We start from the raw sequence: 14,710 nt of genomic DNA on the forward strand, positions 1-14,710 counted from the left end.
CTTGATTCCTAACTATACTAATAGTGCATCATCAGCCTCAGAAAAAGCTTCGAGTAACTTAAGAGTAATTGCAATTTAAAGCATTCCTGTAATCATTTCAGTGGCAGTGATTTTAAAGCTAGGTGTGAACAATTGAAATCTTTATACGAACCGTGAATATTATTTAGGTCTTGGGTAGCAGTAGCTGCACGTTATGGATGCATGGCTGAGAGCATCATGCAAGAAATTTCTTTCCACATACATGACTCAAAAGGAAGAAACACAAATAAGAGCTGGTTCTGGACGCTCTAAGGGGCTGAAAGAGCCGGAACAGCAAAGCCGATACACACAGAGAGGAGCAAGGAAGAAGGCAACAGAGGAGGGTCAAGAGCAAGACACAGGCTTTGAATGGTGAAATAGCTCTGATGGTACGCTGTCACCGTCAAGGTGTTATGCCAATTTACTGCGGTATTGGCCCCGCATGTGACGAGAGAAAATTAAGTTAGAAGCCCTCGTCACATGGTCTTGTAATCTTGGCAACAGTTCTTTGCCCTTGTGCAGTGGTGTGGAGAAGCTTTAAGTTGCAACTTCTGATCTGAAAGCATCGGCCTTTTGAGTGCAGGACACTTTTTGTATAAATGATTCAAGTTTTTTGTAGGTTGGAGATGAGCAGTGGCAGAATAGCTAGAAATAGGACCGTGACAATCATTATATTCCCCTTTCTCTACCTCAACACTATGAATCCATCAAGTGAAGCAAGATACCGCCAAGAGCCTGCAAAACTCTTCCTTTAAATCCTAGACTAGAAGGAATTTGACGGAAGCATGAAAGACAAGCTCATCTTCAAAAGCACTTAGTAATTTTCCAATAATGAATGGAACCTGAGTCGCACCTACAGCCTGTACACTAAGCGCTAAAAACACACCCAAGCTTATGCTTATTGTAAATACCAAATAAGCATAATAAATGTCTGGAATAAGGTTTCCATAGGTGCCAGTTCTGTAACACTGATTATATATCTTCAAACTGCATTTACTTGAGAGGCTATGTAAACAACGGCCGGCGGATGGTGTGCTGTGCGCCCTGGGACCGGGCTGCGGGCAGGTTGGGGTCTGGGGCTTGCTCACAAACAACCGGAGCCGAACCGGAAAAAAGTTACGTTGCTGGAACAAGCATCCAACAAGGTGAAAGAAGAAAGGACATCTTAGAGCTGTTCAATTTTCACCACCTTAAAGGACAGGTGAAATAAGGCAGAGAAAGAATGTTTCTATATTCTAAAAATACCCAGTTTCTCAGTTCATTATCCTTTGCTATTGAGTGTTGTTTTTCACTACCTTGCCCATTCAAAAACCACTCACTTTACATCAGAGCAAGCCTGAAAAGGACAACAGCACTTCTGTTCGAATAGCTGGAGCTTCAAGTGAGGGTCAAGGCCACACTGTTTAAGGTATTCAACCTTGAAAGGCACTTAGAAAAGAAGTGAGCCAGCAGAGACTAGAGCTAAATTCAGCTCTTAGCCTAGTTTTTAAATTGCTTCAACTCCTTGTTTTCAGCACAAGTCACATTTGGTTTCTACTACTGTAAAAGAGAGTGGGCTCACATAACCCAGCATTCATCTCATGTCAGCTGGATAACCCCAAGGAACACAGAGGGGGCCCAAGTTAAAGCCAGCTGTACGTTTTGCTACAGACACGTCACTTACATGATACCTTTAGCAGAGCAAGTGTTCCATCAAGTGATACGGCTGTAAATAATTTACCGGCAACCCCATAACGCTTGATTAAAACCTACTGAAAGAAGATCTAATTAAATTGTCTCTGAAAGACCAGATAATGATATGACAACTGTGTAGAGGGCAGATGGCAAGTAGAAGCGCATCAGAACACGAGAAAATAATTGACAAAAAGGTACCTTTATGCGTACTGAGTTGTGGTGATCTCCACCTGTCTGATGCTGGCGGTTCTGGAGGTCACCCCTGCGTTCTGCCTTTGGGCACCTGCAGCGACAGCAAGAGCACTGGCTGTCCTCAGGAGTGGCACTGGGGCACCTGGACAGTACGCACCTGATCTCTTAGGCAACCAGGCTGGAAAGCGTTCACTGCATCATTCAGTCATGAGCAGCAGACACAGGTGAGGTCAGGAGCTGCGGGAGTCACAGAGATGGCTGTCTTTTTATAAAGGCTGTAGAGGACTGTTGGTAGCAATCGAGCCATTAGTGAGTCCAGTACTTGGTGGCCAATGCTATGAAACTTTGTGAAGCCATTAGTTTTAAAGCTGTGTATCTGCTGTATTGTGAAAGGTATGTCTTACGGATCAAAGAATAGTTGGAAAATACATTACAGGAACATAATAACTACCTTGCTGCAAATTATATGTGCTTTCAGATATAGGAACGCAGCTGACAGCAATGTTCTCCATGCTTTTCAGCCTTTGAGAAAGAAAAGAGTTCCATTTCTTACCTCAGCTAAGGACAGAAGACACATACATCAACATCAGGGAGTTAAGTATAAATCTACAGTAGCCCCAAAGTTCAAATGCACATCACCCAGTTCAAGGTTTTGCTTGGAAACCAAGAACTTACTGAAGAAAATACAGACCTTTGTACTCTGTACAATGAAGTACAGTTCACAAGAAGGGCATGAACCACGTGCATGGTGCTTCAACACTACTGTCTATTGCCAGTGAGGTCCACCCAAAAAATAAGGCATTTCTTCTCCATCAGCTGAAGGGCAGCCCAGGGTAGAATCAAGGCTCATCTCTTAAAGATGTGCCTCTCTTCTCATTCTCACATCTGAACGAGTCTCTCAGCTGCCATTAAAGAGGAGTGATGTTATAATCTTAATAAATAGAGACCGTAGCACGTTACAAACTGTAGCAGACTGCACTACTGCTATGTCACAACGCAGGCCCTAAGCCCTGTTCTACAAATAGATGAGACTCGGACAGCCAGGCAGCAGCAGACATGCTGTGCAGCTTCTGATGGGACAAGTTCCCTGGCCTAGAAGTCAGGCTTATTTCTGTCTGGGCTAAACTGATACACACCTCCAGGCTGGGTCCCTGTCACTGGGCACAATAGAACGGACCTGATTGTTTTGAGTAGCAGAACAGAGTTATGGTAAATGTAGAGATTGGGCTGAGTGCAGAAAGTTGAGCGGACACTGCTCCAATATAACCCTCAATACTTTTTAAAAAGTTAGCAATGGAGACACCCAGAAGAATAGGCCTTCTTAGAGAAAAAATTATCAAAATAATTTTTCCCAAAGAAATGCGCCTTTCTTACTGCTAAATTTCAAACTCCCTTACCCATCAGGGTGGCTCTCCAATCATCCCCACATCCTCTGCCCCAAAGTCCAAGGCCAGTGAAATCCCAGAGCCACAGCTACTTGCACTAAGGGGCAGAAGGCTCAGCATTCAGAACTCTAAAGAATTCCAGCAATGCAGAGACTTGCAGCGCTTGCCCATACCGCTCCCACAGCACACAGGCTTTGTCAGGAAAGCTGACAAAGACCACGCTGCTAACTCAGCCTGCAAAATACAGTTTGAATGTGGAGACTTCATTCTTTGCAGTATAAAGGGGCCATGCCTGGTATGGAAGAGACCTCACAGGAATATAGGAACACAGAAAAGGCTGAGCCAGCCTGTTTATGTAGAGGATCCACGAGGAGTGGAGAGGAGGGGCAGGATCAGACCATGCGTTTCCTCATGTGTTTCCCCTTCCCCTGCACCTCGGTTTTACAGCTGCAGGAAAGATCAAGCCAGAGCTGTACAGAATTGCTGAGTCAGGCTGTCGCTGTGAGGCTGAGAGAGGCTGCGGGCAGCGCCAGCCCAGGACAAACCCAGTCTAAGGCAGAGAGCCGAGCAGGACAAAGCCCAGTCCAAGGCAGAGAGCCGAGCAGGACAAAGCCCAGTCCAAGGCAGAGAGCTGAGCAGGACAAAGCCCAGTCTAAGGCAGAGAGCCGAGCAGGACAAAGCCCAGTCTAAGGCAGAGAGCCGAGCAGGACAAAGCCCAGTCTAAGGCAGAGAGCCGAGCAGGACAAAGCCCAGTCTAAGGCAGAGAGCTGAGCAGGACAAAAACCATCTTCCCCCAAAGTAGGATTGTATTTCCTACAAATGCAGTCTCAGCACAAATCCAGCCAGTGTTCCAGTGCAGTACGAATAGCCTGGGCTTACAGCAGCTCTTTTCTCCCTCCAAACCTGTTTCCACAGACCCCACTCCAGCCACTGTCCATGCCTGCGAATGGCCCAGGAATTCAGCGTGTGCCGAGAGGCGTCCCACAGGATTTTGCCTCATTATACCCACACAAAATGCTGCCAGTACAGCAGTGCTTAAATTAGGGCTGTAGCAGTCAGCCAGTGCTTCTATGAATATTATGCTTGACCCACAAAGCAAGACCAAACCAGTTTTACCACACATACTATGAACGGGGTTGACAAGCCCTTTGATATGGACTCCAGGGTTTCTCCCAGCTCAGCTGTGTGAGGAAATGCTAAGAGTCTTGGGTGTTTGTGCTCACCTCGGCTTACTTCACCACTATGACCTCGCTCCTCTTCCAGGGCGCGTACAGACAACCTTCCTGTTTCAAAGGGAAACAAACAAACAACCCAACTCAAACAAAATCAACAACAAACTTGAGTTTTCCAAAGGGAGCAGGTTGAAGGACGATGCAAATGGATCAGTCTCCCAATAACAATACCTGTGTATTTTAGTCAGTTGGCTTCTTAAGACAAGGGAGAACAGACAAGGGCATCGCTACCAGAATTCACTAAAATAAGAGGAAAAAAATTCTGCATCTGCTCAGCACATTCACTATGGGAGTCTGATACTGCTGGCTGGTGCTGGTCTCAGGCCCTCGGAACTGTGTCTATAGAAATTGTGGGAGAGTTAAGAGTCTTCATAAGAAATGCTTTACTTTCTGGAAAGTTTCAGTTTGGTCAGAAAAACAAAAGGCCCGTAAATGGAAATGTTCTGCTTGGCAGATGAAAAACAGTTTTTAAGAGGGAGATGTCTTAAAAAGTCAGGAAGCTTTAAGCAACAACAACATATTACTTCTGCTTATTTCAGTAGAGCTATGCAATCGTATCCTAGAGCAGGATTTACTCCTCTGGCTTACTCTAAAGGTAAAAAGAAGAAAACACTGCTCTGGAAGACTAAAATTGTTGCTAGAAAGTTCTCTGTGCTTTAAGGGCAGGTATGGACACAGGTGTGGAGAGGTTCTCCTGGAACTGTCAGCCAGCCCAAGGGGCACTGACGCTGTACTTCGACCCCTTTACCTCCCCATCGAACAGCTTTTAGTGGTGATGCCTGGTTCAGGTTCTCAATCTGCAACATATTAATTGTTTCTTCTTTCCAATTTATTCAGTAACGTTAATAACTAAAAATAAAACCTCACACTGGAATCTGCAAGCCTCAACAAGAGCCCCCACACACAGCAGCAATGAGCAGCTCAAGACTTCCTTTCTAAATTTAGATTGCTTCAAACAGAAGTGAAAGTTCTTTGATAAATCAACAACCCCATGTTCTAGAAGCACATAAGGAGAGTAGAACTGGGCAGGAAAGTGCTTTGCTTACGTGCAAAAGGCTCCTTAAGATCCGCAGGGGCTCAGACCCGAGGCGCCTGGCTCATTCTGAACCCTCTGCTCAATGCCCTGTTCCAGCAGTATCAGCTCAGCCCAGATCAGAGCCTGGACCTGCTGCACCTCAGGAAATTCCTCCCTGTCTGAAGTGGATCTCACAGCTTCTGCTATTAGAGCTCTTCCATTTGGGATAACTAATAATCATATCAGATGACAGTCCTGACCAAAGTATGATTCCTTATCCTACTGAGTAAGTGTTCTTCTGCTTCCCCAAGATGTACACAGTACAGATTAGATTTTTGTTCTAGGCAGAAAAGGAATGACAGAGACCTAGCCTCTGTTCGCTTTAGAATACATTCCTAAAAGAAAAGACAGCTACATTTTAACTTTAAAGGCAGCAAAAGCAAGACAGAAGCAGCGGGTCCAATGCGTGCAGAACCCTGAAGGCAGATGAGGGTGGCTGATCGGCATCAAGCTTCACTGCAACTGTTCGTGAGTTTTACCAGCAAATATCCAGGGAGGGTCTGCAGAGGATATTTGTAATTCCACTTACACTGACATTAGAAGAATCACTACTGTTTAACTACATCCTGGGCAGTCACTGCAAACACAGTGTAGCCCAGCGGTGAGTCTCAGCAGACTTGGAATTAGTCCTTTAAAACACAGAGCAGCAAGACAGATTCTGCCTACTGAAATTTAAAACTAGGACATCCTGGTCAGTGGCTTTTTTGCACTGTGGGGCCCGAGCATCCTTCATCTCTGTCTAAGGGGAGGGTTCAGAAGATGACACACTCACAGGACAAAATTCAAGACAAGGACAAGGAGTCATCAATCTTATTCTTAGCTAGAGAATGCCATGGGCCTGCAGCGGCGTTCAGCCCTCAACACGCTCCCTCCAACCACTTCCCCAAGGCTAACATGAAACTCCTTGTTTTCTCCTTTTAGGAAAAGCACTGGTAAAAAAAACCAAACCAAACCAAAACACACACACAAAAACCCAGGAAGCTTCTCTTTTTTTCCCCTCTCATTCATTAAAGCTTGGAAAGTGCATTTGAGCCCCAGCCATCTACGCACATGTTCTGCACGCACCATCTGTCTCACTCCCTTCCCCGAATCACTTCTGGCTGACCAAAAGTGTTGCTACTCAAGCTGCAAAGTTCACAGCCCATATTTAGGTGAGGAGAGTTCTTTTGAAAAGCTGGTTGCTTTTACCTGCCATTGTGGCTTTACTTGGTAGGAAACAAGTAAATTCAGGTATGTTGAATGATATCCTGAATAACACCTGAAAAGGCTCAGAGTCAAAGTGGGTAAATATTCTGGCTTTGAGTTCTGTTTTAGTCTTTTCCACACTAACACTAATATTTTTCTGCTATCGTGTGCTTTGTCCACTATGCCGAACATCACAATCCCTCTTCTAGGCTGAGGTTCACGTTGGGCTGCTTCACTGATTAGATCAACTCCGAACATGCAATTAACCTCAGAAATCGTATGCAGAGACTGAGGCTCATCTGGCACGACAGGCTGTGGGTTCCACTGGGTGTGTGTATGCGCACACGTACAGAGCTCCCAACTCCAGGCTCTGCTGAACTTCTTCATTGGAGTTTAATTGCTGGAAAGGGTCTTCAAGCTGACTCTGCATGAAGATGAGCAGGAATAATTCTGTTCTAACATAATCCAGTGACCACACAAGCAGTCTTAGGCAGACAAAGGCAGCACAAAGCCTTACTCTGATGCCTCCTTTCTTACTTTCCAATCAGTGCATCGGAGAATCCAACCCAAGGCGAGAGGTACATACAGACCGTGACAGAAAAGTGAAGAGAGTTCCTTGGATCTTCATCTTGATGATAACCTACTCATCAGAGCTTGTCCTGGAAACTCCAGGTAAGTTAAAACACTGCTGCTGACATTTGTGTCAACACTTACAGAAAATCAATGGCAGGAGATGAGCTAAAGTCCATTATGATGTGCAAATTTTGATCATATACAGAGAGACATTTTCACAAAGAAAATATGTCTGTCGACTTGATAATAATAAGTGGTTCTCTTTCCAAGTCAAACAGAATCTCTGTTGAAGCCTGTCTTATACAAACATGGGTACAAATATAAGAAACAAGAGAGTTCTACAAAAAAAGAAGACACCTTTAAGAAAAAAAGGTCTTGCATAAGACCTGCTGCAAAAGGAAGTCTTTTCAGCTGAACAAGGCTCATCAACATGTGGCTACAGGTTGCAGTTTGGCCTGAAAAATTCACTACCCCCACTACTTCCAGTTTACAAACACAGCGTCTCCCTTTTCTTATGCTTACCACACAACCAACTTCCAGTTTGCAAGTTTGGACGATTACAACGCCTCTTCCTCTCCTTTCATGCCTCCCCCCATTCTCAAAGCATTTGTTTCTGCTTAGAGCTTGCCTGGTAAGAGATAAGCCTTTTCTAGCCAAATTGCCAAATGAATCAAGATAATGCTAAAGCAAGTTCAAACATATTTAATCCACAGATATCACTCAGCCAATATGAAAGACTGATTGGTGGAGCAGTAGACTTACTTATTTAGACACAGCACAGCTGGAGTCAGGCTTTCTGCTCTGGTGGTATGTTTTCTGGAGGTGCTGAACAGAAGGCATTCCTGAGGAAAAAGTCAAAGCAATCTTTGCACACAGGGCCAAGAGTGTCTCTGTCACAGACACAGTCCAGCCAAGGAGCAAGGAGGACAGATTTTCTTAAAGAGCAGGCAGATCTCAGCAACGTGTGCTGCCGCCCCACCCTGACACTCCCACCATAACCAGTTTGGAGGCAGCTTCCACGCCAGAAGCACCGCAGTTAGCTCTTGTGATGTAAGAACCGAGCTAGAAAGAAAATACATCTGCAATCTAAACACACTCCAGGTCTCAGTTCAGCCTGGTCTTGCTTCATCTTTGCTGCAGTTAAAAGTGGCGGGGGAGAGGGTGTCCCACTGTGACTGGTAATTCCTGCAGCTTACCCAAGCAGCTATGCTGTTTCCAGCAGAAGACACTGAGAAACCACGGGGATGTTGGCTGCGGCCAGCACACGGACCGTGCTCTCCTCCTCCCCTCCAACAGCCCGGCTTGAGCCACCGTGTTACAAGTTCCATGTGCTTCCCTACAAATGTCAGGTCTAGTCCCATTATCAGCTTCCTGGCCAAAGAAATGAATCCAGCAAGATACTGCTTTTACGAAGATATACGGCTACAAATAATACGCTGCTAACTTTGCAAAACCAATTTAGGAGTCATGCAAGGGATTAGTGTAGGGACAGAGCTAAAGATAGACAGAGTTGTTTCTTTGCAAGGATGCTTGCAGCAACATTGGATGCTCACCACATGGCAACACAGGTTTTGCTCTCTTATGTATAGGTTAAAACTACCGTTATTTTCCATTTCAGTTTTGCAGTCAACTTGAGAAGTGAGTAAACCTGCTAGGACAGAACTGAAAGCAAGCCATATACCAAAGCGTTGGGTCAAAAGAAAAACACTCAAGCAGTTATTCGGCAGAACCTACAAAACTTTTTTAAAAAAACACAAGACCTTGTGGCATCAGAGAACCTGTTCTGCTAATAACCAAACTAACACAATCTACTTTCCACGACAGGGAAACTCCCGGCCCTTCTAAGAAGCGGCCTTCCCACATGTGAAACAGGGTCAGCTCACGTAACACGGCTACACTCAGCACATGATTTGCAAGCAATTCCCACAGCCTTCCTTTCCCCCTCTTCTCTCAGTATTACAGAAAGTTCTCCTGCACCATTTGAGCTACCACAAGTGCTTATCTTTACCTGTCAAGGTCCCGATTTGAAATCCTTATCTATCACGCGCTTTATTTTGAGAAGACCTCATACACAAGAGGAATGAGGAAGAACTTAAAACATTTCAGTAAATTGGGAGGGACATAAGCTTGTATTCCAATACCTTTAGTTTGGCTGATGTTCTTGACTTTGAAACACACATCATGAATCATGCGGTATACATGACAGCTGCCAAAGCTGTTAAAAGGCACAGAGGAAAGTGGTGCCAAAAGGACCAAGTTAGTATGTCTAGTGTAAAAAATAAAATAACAGAAACATTTAGATGAATTTGCACTGGTGTTTTAGGCTATTGACTCCATTCACATTACAACTACTTTCAGAGGTTGTGCTAACCGTGGGATTAGCAATAGCAATGAGCACGCAGTGCTGTGTGACCTGCGCTGCTGCAGAGCTCAGACAGCGTTCACCCCACGCATGGGCAGTGAGCGCCTGCGGTTCGCTAATACAGAGGACTGTCTTCAGTGAGATCTCCCTTCACCTGTTAAGTCCACGTTTTTGACACCAAAACTGGACATTTCAGAACTTTTCAGAGATGTAGCAGCTATGTGCAAACTGTATTATGGAAGCTTCCCTGCCTTTTCATCCCTTCCAGTTTGCTGCTTTTGTCTATCTCACGTTTTATAATTTCCTTGTGGCTTTGCCACACAGTTTACCAGTTATACTGATGCAGCTAAGCTTTCATAATTCTTTTGCCATGAAAAAGCTTCTGCATGAGAAGCAAAGACACATCTAGATTCAAATCCCAAGTACAGATGAGGCTTGCAGGCCCAGCAGCGATACCACTAGTAGCCACTGCCAGGATCCACGGAGCCATTTGGTGACTTGTCAAGGCCACCCAGAGCACCCCAGCAGGCACTGGTGTTGTCCAGCTCCTGGTGAAATGACTGAGCCCTGAGGAGCTGCCTGCAGTCTGCACAGAGCTGTGCACCACCGACAAACCAGCAGGAACACTGGCTCCGCAACACTGGAGCACCTGCCTCTACTGATGCGATCTGATAGGCAAACGCATATGACCACACGTGCATTTCTGACACATTATGCAAGGCACAGCAATTACAGTGTGCAATGCCACAGGCAAGGCCACCTGGTACTTGAGACAGCGCTGGAGCCCCCCACCCTCTGCTGCACCTCGGGAACGACAACATGGAGGAGAACACACAGACCCATCTCCTGCAGGCTGGTCAGACTAAGCCACTGCAGCCCGGCACAGTTCAGCACCAGCAAACCCGCTGCAGCCTGGCACCGTTCAGCACCAGCAAACCCGCTGCAGCCTGGCACAGTTCAGCACCAGACTAACCCACTGCAGCTGGCACAGTTCAGCACCAGGCAAACCCGCTGCAGCCTGGCACCGTTCAGCACCAGACTAACCCACTGCAGCCTGGCACAGTTCAGCACCAGGCAAACCCGCTGCAGCCTGGCACCGTTCAGCACCAGGCAAACCCGCTGCAGCCTGGCACCGTTCAGCACCAGACTAACCCACTGCAGCCTGGCACAGTTCAGCACAGGGCTCAGGCTCTGCCTGACAACATGTATTTTGGTGCAGGCAACTGAACAGAGCAAAGGGCACTGAGTCTACATCCATGCCCATCGCTTCACATGCTGGCACAGATCCACTACTTGGTTGAATTCCCAGAGAAATCATATACCGGACTGTGCATCAAAGAGAATTTTTTCAGCTAAGATTTTTTCTGATCATAAATTTTATTATCACAAGTGAATGTGGCACCCATCTCTTTAAGCAGATATATGTTTAAGAGGAATGCACGCACACACTCGACAACTATCTCTAGAAACAGCTTTTGTTGCTTTAAGAAAAACCCGAAGATAGTAGCAGGCCTTTATCCTTTGTGAATAAAGGTTTCCTTTTAGAACAGGTCCACCAGCAAAATACAGATGATCATTTTCCAAAATGATGCTGATTGACACTGCTTGAGCATTAAAAGGCTGTCAGTAGGGCTGCCAAAAGCCTATACAAATATTTTTTACAAAGAATAGCCTTTTGAATACTATTTGGAGATGGGAGGAGGAAAATTAGTGCTACGAATTTGAAAAAAAAAAAAAGAAGTAAAACACGCCACCAAACAAAACAAACCCCACAAAAAAAGGCAGAGGAAGAAAAAAGGAAGGATAGATTTCCAAGAGGTTGTGCCAAAGCTACCTACCACCTATTGTTTCACAAATTTTTTCCTGCATTTCTCATGTGATGGATTTTGCAGCGTAAATGTTTGCTACAGTTACAGTGTTGTAATGATCTTTCTTCCTAAAGGCCCAACGCTCTGGCCTCACAGCCTCGGGTATCAGACCAAAGGGCCATTAGCCCCTGCGTGAAACTTCTATCAGAGAAGGGGGATTGGGAGCTGGTTACTGTGCTTAGAGCAACGCTACCTGCGCACAAGGTAAAAGGAAACATTAAAGTATGCAAAGGTCAAATGAACTAAGCAAAAATAATTCTACATTCCCTTTCTAAATACTTATGCAGACTCGTGTACAGATTCAGCCCTTCTTCAAAAGCATCATGACAGCACGTGTTTTGTGCTCAAAGAGTTCCATGTAATCTTTCTAAACAGCAAAACACCTCTCCAACCTGGACCGCGATGCTGTTTGTCCAGCACACCAAGGGAGCGAAAAGGAGGATCAGATCAGATCAGCGAAACTGAGCCAGGAATAGAGAGACGGGCCCGGAGCGGAGGGCAGGAACCATCAGAAACACCACAGACCGGAGGGAAAGCCTGAGTCTATCCGGCCTGCCAGGACACGCCGTGCGGCGACCACGGTCTGCCCCTCTGGTCCCCACCTCGCAGCGCACCCACCCTGACAGTGACAGCAGCAGCCGGGCTCTGACACCCACAGGCCGCGGGGCGGGGGCGGCGGAGCGCGAGCGCCCGGGGCTGCCCGCCCGCCCGGGGCGCCCCCGGGACGCGGCACCGGGGCTTCCCCCGCACCTGCGCGCCCCCGCCCGCGCTCCGGGCGCGCCCGCCCCGCTCCGTGAGCACCGCGCTGCTGCCCGGCGGCCAGGGCGCGCCGGGGGCTGCCACAGCCAGCCCGGCCGGGGCCGGGGCCGAGCCCCGGCTGACAGGGCTGCGGTGGGGCCGGCGGCGCCTTCCCTCCTCCCCGCATCCCCGTCCGCCCGGCCCCTCCCACCACGGCCCGGGCGCCGGTGCTGAGGGGAACGGGCAGGCCCCGGCGGCCCCGGGGAGGGGCAGGCCCGGCCCCCCGCTGTGAGGAAGGGCGAGTGGGGCTCCCCTCCGGCCCCGCCGCGGCTGCCGAGCCCCGTACCTCCAGGGTGCGGATCTCCTGCTGCGTGAGGTCGTTGGACGCGGCGCACTTGGTGCGGAGCCCGCGCAGGTTGGAGAGCGAGATGTCGATGAGGTCCTGCAGCAGCCCGCACTGCTGCAGCGTGCTCCGCACGGCCGGCAAGCCCCGCGCCGCCCGCGGCCCCGCGCCGCCCGCCGCCTCGCCGCTCCGCTCCTTCCTCTCCAGCATGCCGGCGGCTCGCAGGGCAGCCGCTCTATCCATTCCTCGGCATCAGGGAGGCCGGGGCGGAGAGGCGGCGGCGGGGGAGCAGCAGGGAGCGACGGCGGGCAGCCGGCGGTTCGCCCCGCCTCTCCTCTCTGGGCAATTACCGCGCATTAACATGCACGGCGGCGGGGAGGCGGGGAGGAGGTGAGGCGGTGAGGCGGTGAGGCACCGCGGCCGCGGCCGGCCCGCGCAGGCGGCGGCTGCTCCGCGAGGGGGCGCGGCGGCCGCTCCTCCCCGCCGGCCCAGCGTCCCCACTGCCGCCCGAGCCTGCCTCAGTGTCCCCGCTGCCGCCCCAGCATCCCCACTGCCGCCTCAGTGTCCCCGCTGCCGCCCCAGCATCCCCACTGCCGCCCGAGCCTGCCTCAGCGTCCCCGCTGCCGCCTCAGCCTCCCCACTGCCGCCTCAGCGTCCCCGCTGCCGCCTCAGTGTCCCCACTGCCGCCCCAGCATCCCCACTGCCGCCCGAGCCTGCCTCAGTGTCCCCGCTGCCGCCTCAGCGTCCCCACTGCCGCCTCAGCGCCTCTCAGCCCTCCCGCAGGTATGTCGGAACTTGTAGCTCGCCCTAGAGCAGCCCCCGGCTCCGGTCCGCTGAAGGAAGAAGGGTCAGGGGCAGTGCTGGGCCTGGCCGGTCCCCGGCGGTGTGAGGGCGCGGCCGGCGGGTGCAGCCCCGCGCTGAGCGGGAGGGCTCCGGCCGAGCCCCTCGCGCGTCCTGGCGCTGGAAGGGCCACTGTGCGCAACGTGACACGACCAGAACCGTCTATGTGTCTGCAGACGCGTGGAAGTCCAGAGGTTAAAACCAGCATCAAAACGGTGTCACACGTGTTCAGCGCCCTTGGTGCTTTCCGGGTAGGGTGGCTGCTGCGGCCATGGCCCAGCCCGAGCCTTGGGGCGTGAGCTCACTCTGTGGCGTGAGCGGCTCTGGAGTTCACTGACACTGCCGATGTCTGTGCCACGACGCAGACACAAACCGCGGGACGGCTGTAAACAAGTCACTAAGGCCGTAGAAAGTTTTCCTAAAATAGCCTTTCCCAAATGTTCTATAAATCGATCAGGTACATGCTTTATTTGATGTAAGTGTTTGCTTAGTAAAGAATAACTGCAGGTCTAGTACATCTTTTTGTGAATATAAACACGTCAGTGCGCTGGTTGTGTGGGTTCACTCGTATACAGTATAAGGGAACTTTATTATGGCCTTGTGGAATGACCGTGGATTCAGCTTTCACAATGGAAACTCTAGGAAACTGGTACACGGAACTGCTTCGCAGGTGCGTTCGGTTGCAAATCCTGACTGATGGACTTGCACAGAACTGAGATGTCAGCGCCGGGATCGTGCATCTCCCAGTTATTAGAAGAATTAGGACTGTTCATCTGACATGAGGGATCCAGAAAGCAAATCTGCTTGCATCCTGCTGCCTCTTTAATTTGGACTAGATTGACACCAGATTTTAAAAGCTAAAATGACATCTGAGCCACATGTGGCAATACAGAAAAGAGTTTTATGCAAAAAAAAAAAAAAAGGTGGGGGGGGAACAACGTGAATATGGGACATGGGGCAGTGGCGCAGGGCAAGTCAGCTGCCACTGCACTGGTTTTCTCGTGGTTGGATGCGTACTGGTATCCACATTACTCTGTGTGCATTTGCATCAAGTAGTGTGGCATATGCTGTGTAGTAATTTTCTTAAGAATGTGGGTCAGGTTAAGTATTTTATTTCATTGCTATTATTCACATGCTGTAAATGTTATGTGCACTAAAGGCTTTGCTGGACCAGCGTTAATTAGTTTGCCATCTGATGAGTTCTGTGGTTTTGGGAAAGTAACTT

General features: G+C 49.0%; 1 protein-coding gene across 1 annotated transcript in view; it reads right to left on the reverse strand.

The window, feature by feature from the left end:
- KSR1 (kinase suppressor of ras 1) overlaps positions 1–12,888 on the reverse strand; it is a 53,255-nt gene extending 40,367 nt beyond the window's left edge. The window contains exon 1 of the mRNA XM_065646960.1: positions 12,649–12,888. Coding sequence (XP_065503032.1) covers positions 12,649–12,888 — 240 coding nt within the window. The remainder of the gene's footprint in view (positions 1–12,648) is intronic.
- Between the last annotated feature and the right edge of the window lie 1,822 nt (positions 12,889–14,710).

The sequence above is a fragment of the Caloenas nicobarica genome, chromosome 17 (genome assembly GCF_036013445.1).
Source record: "Caloenas nicobarica isolate bCalNic1 chromosome 17, bCalNic1.hap1, whole genome shotgun sequence".
In the NCBI taxonomy this organism is placed as follows: Eukaryota; Metazoa; Chordata; class Aves; order Columbiformes; family Columbidae; genus Caloenas; species Caloenas nicobarica.